The sequence below is a fragment of the Phoxinus phoxinus genome, assembly GCF_949152265.1.
Source record: "Phoxinus phoxinus genome assembly, chromosome: 8".
Lineage (NCBI taxonomy): Eukaryota > Metazoa > Chordata > Actinopteri > Cypriniformes > Leuciscidae > Phoxinus > Phoxinus phoxinus.
In genome coordinates, this window is record NC_136883.1 from 12,313,121 (window position 1) to 12,323,025 (window position 9,905).

General features: G+C 40.9%; 1 protein-coding gene across 1 annotated transcript; it reads right to left on the bottom strand.

Annotated features, from left to right (window-relative positions):
- Positions 1-4,990: 4,990 nt before the first annotated feature.
- Positions 4,991-9,702, bottom strand: LOC307003288 (uncharacterized protein). The gene is made up of 2 exons (XM_079621542.1): positions 5,864-9,702; positions 4,991-5,552 (listed from the first exon to the last, which is right to left on the bottom strand). The coding sequence occupies exon 1, from the start codon at positions 7,378-7,380 to the stop codon at positions 6,883-6,885; it is 498 nt and encodes a 165-aa protein (XP_079477668.1). The 5' UTR covers positions 7,381-9,702; the 3' UTR covers positions 4,991-5,552; positions 5,864-6,882.
- Positions 9,703-9,905: the final 203 nt, after the last annotated feature.

Genomic DNA, 9,905 nt, shown 5'->3' on the forward strand with positions numbered 1-9,905 from the left:
TTTCAATCTCACTAACATTAGCAGTTAACATAAATTACATGTTTTCTCTTTAATGTCAGGTCACGATGTTGATAATAGTGCATCATGGAGGGAAGAAGAAGTATGTAAAATTGGAAGAAGTTTGTTTCTCAGTGCAGGTTGAGTTATGTTTAATATACAGTTAATAAAGAGTAAGTAATAGTAATTTGTTTTGTGAATAACATGTTGTTGATGTTATGATACCAGAGAACACAACATTGAAAGTCACAGATGACCAGGGCATAGAGGTGGATGAGGATGTGTTTCCAGAACTTGCAACGACCAAAGAAATGTTTATTTGTCCACACTGATGATGGTAAGACATTTAAGAGTGTTTGTTTTGTTTTATAGATATTTTGAGAGTTTGTATCTCAACTCAGAGACAAAATTTGTGCATTTCAGAACTTCCATTTGCTGAAACATTCAAGAACTCTGCTGACTTCTCAGACCTGACAGAGTTTGGTGCCTCCTCAAATCTGACAGATGATGTTACTCTCACTACTTGTGGTAAGCAGAGTTATATGTAATGTGATTATTTTGTCTGACCCTGGGAATATCCACCCTCTTACATATGATAATTTTGCTGAAGCAGCTCTTAGATTATAAATGCCTCATACTGTACTGTGTTGTTTTTGTGATCTTCAGATTTGACTGTCCTGCAGCAAGGGGTTGAAGGGGTTCCTCCCCAAGTCCGACAGATACATTCTCTGTCTCTGGCAGTTTAAGCAGCAGTGTTTCTGGATTGCAACTTTCAATGGACGGTGCCCTTGTAAGAAATGTATTTTTTTTTACTTGCATAAAAATAGACCTTACAGGGTTGCCAACTCTCACGCATCTGGTGTGACACTCACGCTTTCAGGATCAATCTCACGCACACGCAAGAAATGTCACGCCAAAATAAATTTTTCTCCCCTCTCAATCCGTTAATTTTCTGTTGAACTAATTACTGTTTCCTCCATTACAACGCCGTTACCGTTATGGTAATGCGAAATGCGCCGTTACTATAATGGAGTTCACTGAAGTGGTTTTCATCCCTGTGGGCTCTCTCTCCGTCATACTAGCTACAAAGTTTTTTTTCTCTGATGTGTGTGTGTTTATATGAGGCGCCGGACTGGACAAAAGCGAAGCGAACGTCGACAGGGTTCAACACGCGCACTGAAATTTTACAGTCTAACTCCAGCCAAAGTTCCAAAGTTGGCAACCCTTTAGACATGACTTTTGGAAAATAAATGCATTTTGAAAGTATGTAGCTAATGGTATATATAAGGTCATTAGATTGAGATAAAAACCATTTTTTTTAAAACAGGTCCACGTTTGGTTGTATTTTTTCTAAATTATGTTTTCTTTGTTTTAGAATGTAAAGCAAATTCTCACTTCAAAGCCAGCAGGGATGACTGATTAAAGAGTATGAAGGGACTGGGAGTTTGAAAGATTCCACAAGGCGGTTAATGGTGAACATTATTGTAGATCACATGCATGAAAAAGGAGGGTAAGAAGCTTCAAGAAAACATGACTTTTTCCTTTAAAAAAATAAAAATCAGACAAGAATCTTAAGACAAATGTTTTCACTGTGAAGTTGTTCATTGTTACTTCATCTGATGTGTGTCTACCTCAGGTTACACAATCCTACTGCACTACATTTTTTTTTATAATCCTGCAGTCTTGATTTTATATAATGAAGTGATGTATTGTTGACATTGTTTTATACAATTACATTTTTTTTAGTTGGCACTCTGTTAGCTGCATAAATGTAAATGTTTTGCTGTTAGATTTTACAGTATTTTATGACAGATATTTTTAAAGTGTGTCCATACATGGAATTTTTAAACCAAATGTATGAATTTGATCAAATAAAAGCAGTGAGTTGACAGTATGGCGTTCAGTATATCATTTTCACACAAAACATTATATTATGTTAAATAAATGTTAACTCTAAGAAGTGTTAAATTCAATATTTTTTAAGTGTTGATTTTTAACACTGTTAGGGAGTTCATATTATAAATAACTCAATTTTAGAGTTACAATTACTCTCCGTATGATTTGTATTTTAACTCCAGAAAGAGTTCTTTTAAATCTGAAAAAGTGTTAAAAATTCAACTCCAAGAGCGGAGTTATTTTAACTCTGCGTTGGAGTCTATTTGATGGTCACGCATGTACACTCAAATTGAGTTGATTTTAACTCGCATGGAGTTTATTCCAAAGACCAGAATTTGCTGTGTAATAATGCCATGATTCAAGTACTTGTGATATGATAATGTTTTTGTGTTTATTTGTTTTACTTTCCTCAGGCACTTTGGATTGGAGTTCTGCATCATGTATGCAACAATCACACCTGGGAAACGGGAAGCTGCCAACACGATCACCTTGAAGACACTCAGGATAAAGAGTGGATTGAGAGAGATTCCAAGAGCCATAAAGCACTAGTGGAGATTGTCCTCAACAAGCGCTGGCAGAAGGATGTCCACAAGTATCTGCACTTCAGGTAAAGTGTGGGGACATGACATTTAAAAATAAATGTAACAGTGCCACAAGTCATGTGTGGGTGGTTGTTTTTAGGATCAATTATTTTATTTTTTTTCAGATCAACAGCACATCTGGAGTAATTTCAGAATCACATTCTGATGTATGCCAGCAAGCGCCAGGCCTTCACTCCCCAAGTGTATGACACGAGAGTTGTGCTCGCAGCACTAACTACAATTTTCACCGCGAACGGCCAACATACAGAACGGCTGAGGGCCATCAAGTGTATGTCAAACTCTTATCAAAATTTGTTGTATTCAAATAATTGCATATTCACAATATAAATTATGTATTCACAAGTATGACAGTTTATTTCTCAGAATGACTAAATGACTTGTAATAATTGTCTTTTGTGAATTTTAGTTACAGGAAGAAGTACAATAAAAATGCAAGGAGATATAGCCTTTACGCCATAAAGTGTAAAAAAATCATATGATTACATCACCGAGTTACAAGCACGCATCTTGCAAGGGAGGGTCACAAGCGGAATTGGGATGCCACGAAAAAGGTCCCTAAGAGATGTAACGGTGGCTAGCCCTTTCAAAGGGATTTCTAAATTTGAAATTAATTAATTCGGGCGCCAGGTAGAATTAAGTCTACCACACATAATAATCTAGACCAGGATAGCTCATAAACCACCAGTTACACCAAAAACAAAGTATATATGCAATAAACTCCTTCACAAAACAGCCAACAAATAAGATTCAGGGTAAATATTTATATTATTCTTTTACCAAAACAAACAAAAAATAAACAATACTATTTAATTTTTCATAACAGAGGTTTAGTATATTATCAGATCACAATGCCTTTGATGTAGGTCGTGTGGTGTAGGCTCGCAACAATCAATAGTCCACACTGCAAAAAATACTTTCTTAGTTAGTATTTTTGTTTTGTTTCCAGTCCAAATATCTAAAAATTCTTAAACCAAGAAGCGTTTACTAGAGAAGTAAAATGACATAAGAAATTCTATTTTGTTTTAAGATAAAAAGAAAGTAATTTAAGTAATTTTGGCTTAAAAAGAGCAAAATTATCTGCCAATGGGGTAAGCAAAAAATTCTTGGTTTCCATTCGAATTAAGATTTTTTTTCTTGTTTTCCATTCGAATTAAGATTTTTTTGCTTACCCCATTGGCAGATAATTTTGCTTGTTTTAAGCAAAAATTACTTAAATTACTTTTTTTATCTTAAAACAAAATAGAATTTCTTATGTCATTTTACTTCTCTAGTAAATGCGTCTTGAATTAATAATTTTTAGATATTTGGACTGGAAACAAAACAAAAATACTAAGTAAGAAAAGCATTTTTTGCAGTGCATGATTTCAAAAGTCCATGATTTCAAAAGTCAGTTTCTCAACACAATATCAAATGCAAAAAATATAACGCAAGATATCACACTTATAATGCTCATATTCAAATCGTCACAAAAATAATCCTTTACAAAAAAGAAAAAGGAGCAAAACAAAAGCGATCGCTCTGAGCGCGACTTGGATGAGGGTGCGGTGAATAATTGTGAATGTTCGTTTGCGTGCGTGTGTGTGTAACGTAATGTGCATCTGTCACTGACGTGAATGCACAACGCCCACAAAGGAAGTCTTTCGGTCTTGAGGAGGATTGCTTTGGAGTGAGTACCTGAGGTAAGGCTTAACGCTCTTCAGCTAGTGTCGTTCCACAGACACGCGATGAAACCCCTCTGGCTCGTTCCCTCAGTTGTCTGTACCACCTCGAAACGCGTGCGTTAAAGGAGATCCACGCAGGTGACTTGACTCAACCAGCTTTACTTGTACGTTTTCCTCCACGCAGATCTTTAGTAGCAGGCGAAAGATTCATGCAATGACCAAAGAGAAACTCGAGCTGTGACAGTCTGTCTGCCCCCTTCCTTAATTTTCTTTACCGCTTCCTTTTCATACCCTCTGCGTCATCTCTTGTCTGTCTCCTGATTGGTCACCTTCATTTCATTCATGTGATAGTAATCATCGTAAGTGCGGGTTCGTCACAGAGCAGATGACCCAAGGCGGCTTGGTGTTGTGCCACCGATACCGCCACCACCGACATCAGAGTTGGTACATACACAGGTCAGCAGAGGTCTGGGTAAGTGTCAAACATCTACTTGCCCTTATTTTAGCCCATTAACTTAGCCTCAAACTGATACTGAATTGCCTGTCTAATTGCACATGTCTTTCACAGGATCAGCCTTCCATGCTGTTTCCAACTTGGAGACAGATTGAGATGTTTTGCTGATATTTGAGTTGTAAATGCATAATCAAAATTCATTGTAAATAAATCTATATTTGTGTTTTCAAACAAACTTCATTTCAATCTTTTTTTGTATCAAATAGTTTTTGCACATCTTGAGTTTTTTTTCTCTATCCCTAGTGTAGAGCAAATACAGCACAGAGTCCAATGAAAAATGTTTTATTGTTTAAAATAAAGTTTGAGGTTTGAGGGCAAAGAATACAAAAATATATAAATCTATATAACTATTTACAATATTTACAAAAATGTTATTAGATCCCTGGAATGTAGCCGGTGTATTGTCCCTAAGGGTCTGGGAATTTTTCCCTAATCCTGCAAACACAGCAGCTGGGAATGACTCTCCTGTTCCCCTGTCCTAATGAGCCATGCTGCCAGAAAATAAAGTGTCTGTAAGCTGCATGTCTGTATTCACGGTTGTCATCACCGGGCTCCCTTACATTTCCAAAAGCAGTGAGATCCTCCCGGTACTGCCTATGTATCCGCAGATATCCCTCATCCAGGCAGTATTGTGTAAAATGAGGAAGGAGGCTCACACAGTGGGCAGGGTCTTGTCCACAGCATTTCCGCTCCCTGTCGGTCGGCATGTCTCTGCAGTGGCTACAGGTATACCAAGGTACCCCCGGAACCTCCGTAGATGTTGGAGCACCATGTCTTTGCTGATGCTCCATCAATATGTCAAAGACCAGACCCGGCTGCCTAACAGTCTACCTGTGAGGCGTACAGTATGTGATCATCAAGGCTCATATCCTGCAGAAGTCTCTGAATAAATTAAAGGAAATAAGATAGGGTTAGTCCATTAGATATACATGTAGGTATTAGATAGACCTATATATTCACAAGGCTGAAAAACATGTTTTGCAGTATATTGCACTGGAGGCATTGCAGGGATCTCATGTATCAATGTTGACAAAATATAATTTAATTTGTGTGCAAAATAAAACGGTACTCTCTATAACATTTTATATAGCTCCTTTTTCAAAAACAATCCATCTCAAGTTGTGAATATTTTGCTACGTACATAGAACTGTACAGACAATGAAAATTCATTGCTAGACATAAATTGTACAAACCTCGGTCGCTTCTCTTCTCTGCCTTTGTAAACTTTCACATCTATCAATATCGTCTCTCGTAGCTGCCAGGCATCTTTGTCGTCGTGGTATTGACTCTCCTCCTCTTCCACCTCCTCGCCTAGATCCCACTGATCCACAGTGTTATGAGGTTGTTAGAATGAACCCAATCGCAGACAGCAGATAACTCAAACAGGGGTTTATTCAAGACAAAAACAGAAAACAAAACCCACGAGGGGGCAAAACATAGACAGGTAAGGGATACACTAAACTAGGACTTGGTAAATAACTAGACAAAACAAACAGTATATACAGGATCAGAACACTTAAGACATTCACAGACAAGGTACTCATGAGTGTGACACAGAATTTTACAATGAACCGGCACAGGACAGCAAACACATGGGGATTATATATGGAACACTAATGACGAAGACAGGTGAAACTGACTAGACAATAAATCACAAGACGAGGGGCCGGGGTTACGTAACGAGACAACACAAAACATGGGTCTGTCATGATCCTGCCTCAAGACTAGAGAAAATCAAGGACATGAGGGCAGAATCATGACAGAACCCCCACCTTAAGGAGCGGCTACCAGACTGAGACATTGACACAAACCAACAAAACATGATGAACAACAGCAAAGGCATACATGAATAAACAATTACAGGGTTGGGGTGCAAAATCAAAAACAATAAACAAGGCAAAGGAGGTGGGGGAAACACAAAGTCCTTAGGGGGCAGTTCAGGGTGGATAGGAGGACTTTGGGACGAGGGCTGAGGACGGGGAATCCGGGAGGACTTGGCTGGAGACACACGAGGAGATGTCTTGGGGGAAACAGTCCGGGGTTAAGCCATGACAGGGGAAACAAATGGAAGACTGGGGACAGTGGGGACTGCAGCAGCAGGCTCTCAGCGGCTGGCATGGGTGCTGCGCTCTCAGCGGCTGGCGTGGGTGCAGCGCTCTCAGCGGCTGGCGTGGGTGCAGCGCTCTCAGCGGCTGGCGTGGGTGCAGCGCTCTCAGCGGCTGGCGTGGGTCTCAGCGCTCTCAGCGGCTGGCGTGGGTGCAGCGCTCTCAGTGCTCTGTGTAGCAGACTTGGGATCAGTGCTTACGGTAACTGGACTGGGAACGGTGCTCTCTGGAGCATCTGGAACAGGGACAGGGGACAAGACTGGACTGACTGGGACATCGAGAATTCTGGCAAGACGGGATAAATATTCGGACAGGGTTCTGGCAGCGATGATGATTGGCATCTCCTGACGAGCTGATACGGACTGTATCACAGCCTTTGCAGCGGAATCGGTCGCTGCTCTCTCCTCAGCAGACACGACTGAAGACTCAGAGACGACATTCACTGTGCTAGTCTCTGGAATGGATCTCCCCAACGCCGACTGGGAACCAGCGCTTTCTGCAGCAGGCTGTAGACCTGTGTTTCCTGTAGCAAATACCGGAACCGCGCTTACAGCAGCAGGGCCAGGAACAGCGTTTATGACTTCAGCGGCGGGTTGGTGAGCCATCGCGGACTCAGGGGGAGGTAGAGATGGAGAACCAGAAGCTCCCTTCTTCCTCTTCTTCTTCCTGGGCCGCGGAGCGGAGATTGTGGCCAGACTGGGGACCGGAGAGGGAGGTGAAGCAGGAACCGTTACAGGAACTGGGAAACTCACAGCAGGCGAGGAGGATTCCGAGCAGGAAGACTCCGATGCTGCCTTCCACGCTTACCATGAAGATTGATGGACGTGGAAGGTGTCTCAGGAGTCGCGGCGGGACTGGCCTGGTTCCCCTGCGAAACAACGGCCAAAACACGACCCTCTGGGATCACAGGTAGACAGGCAGAGGGTGGAGATCCCGAGGTAGAAGTCTGCAGATCCTCCTGGGAGAAATTATCCCAGAGTCGGGCATAATTCCTCAGGATCCACTCACCCTCGGACGGGACCGGACAGTTGACCCTCTCTCTGTCGGTGGGAGCCGACAACCACCATTGTTCCGGTTGTAGCCGGAGCCGGGAGGACATGCTGTCTGCTGGGTTCCTTCGTGGCCGGTTCATTCTGTTATGAGGTTGTTAGGATGAACCCAATCGCAGACAGCAGATAACTCAAACAGGGGTTTGTTCAAGACAAAAACAGAAAACAAAACCCACGAGGGGGCAAAACATAGACAGGTAAGGGATACACTAAACTAGGACTTGGTAAAACAAACAGTATATACAGGATCAGAACACTTCTTCTTAAGACATTCACAGACAAGGTACTCACGAGTGTGACACAGAATTTTACAATGAACCGGCACAGGACAGCAAACACATGGGAATTATATATGGAACACTAATGACGAAGACAGGTAAAACTGACTAGACAATAATCACAAGACGAGGATAACAAGGGGGCGGGGTTACGTAACGAGACAACACAAGCACATGGCCCAAACAGGCCATGTGCTTGCACACAAAACATGGTCTGTCATGATCCTGCCTCAAGACTAGAGAAAATCAAGGACATGAGGGCAGAATCATGACACACTGGGTGCTTCTCAATATCCCTCCTCGTCTCCTCACTTCTCCGCCCTCCATCCTATGACCCGGAAACCGATCGAGCTCAGCCATCTTGAAGGACATCTCAATTCTCTAATTGCACCGTGAGGAGGCGAGGATCGAGGAGTGAGGAGGCTTCCAGAGGAGCTATGAGCGAGGATACACAGGTGTATCCTATGCGGAAGTGTTTTATTGACTTAACATGACGCACGTGTAAATTCTCCTCCCACTTCACATCGGTCACAATAATTTTATAGCTATATAATTTTATTGCAGTTTATATAAACCACACGTCACATATTTCAACAGGGTATCTTGCTTTATTATTATTTATTATTAATTTCTTAAATAACCAAACTTCAACAACATAAGGGCAGATCTTTTTAGCGCTGCTGATGACGCTGTAAAGTGACGCTCGAGTGATCAAGTATTGCAATGTATAAAAAAGCTTTCATTCGATTCCTCCGTCCTCATTTCATTTCCTTGCAGCCTTCCCCCGCATCCTCCAGGGGGTGGAGCTGAGACGCGAGGAAAGGAAGCGAGGAAAGGAAACGAGGATGCACAAATAAGAATTGAGAAGCACCCACTGCCTCTCTGTCCTCTACCTCTCCCTCTACCTCTTCCTCTCCCTATTATCGAATCATCTGATGATGATATCTAACAATGAACATAATTCAGAAAATATAACGAATAAAGAAGGCATAACTACTAATTACAATATTTCATGTTTTTCACAGTCAGTAATTCATACTGTAACATTCGTTTGTTTGTTGTCATGTTGCAGTTTGTTTGAAATAACACACCTGTTCACCAGAAGAAAACTCGACGAAGTGCTAGAAGACATCCTGTCAAAGCTTTTTGGTACATATCGGCTACCGTAGATGCAACGCGCATTTGAAAAAGCGAGGTGCTGGAGAGCAAAATTAGTTTGAATGCAAAATACAAATTCACCACTAGATGGAGTAATTCCTACTTATTGTCCCTTTAATGTATGTACAGTAAACAATTTTTTTTAATAAAAAAATTTACTGTAATTCACAAGTTTTTTTTTTCATGTTCCAATGGTTGTAGTATGTTGCCAGTGACCAGACTGACTTACTACAGGTGACAATTTGCCAATACCACCCTCAAAGTACAGTAAACAATTATTTTTAGAAAACAAAATACTGTAATTCACCAAAAGGGTTTTTTCAAGTTTTAAAGCTTGTAGTAGGTTCCTAATGACCTATTATAGGTGAGATTTATACCTATACCTCCTTAATGTGTACAATACACAATTATTAAAAAAAAAAAAAAAAAAAAAATTCCCGTGTTCCAATGCTTGACGTACGTTCCTAGACTGACCAGACTGACTTACTACAAATTTAGCATTATTCACCTGTAGTAAATCCGTCTGGTCAGGAACATACTACAACCTTGAGAGATAAAAAAAAAAAAAGGCTTTGGTGAAATACAGTAATTGGTGGAATTGGCAGACGTTCCTTTAGGCATCATGCGCCGTGGTAGCGTGTCAAA

Coding starts and splice junctions, on each gene's coding strand:
- LOC307003288 (XM_079621542.1), bottom strand. CDS start 7,380: ATGGCTCACCAACCCGCCGCTGAAGTCATAAACGCTGTTCCTGGCCCT.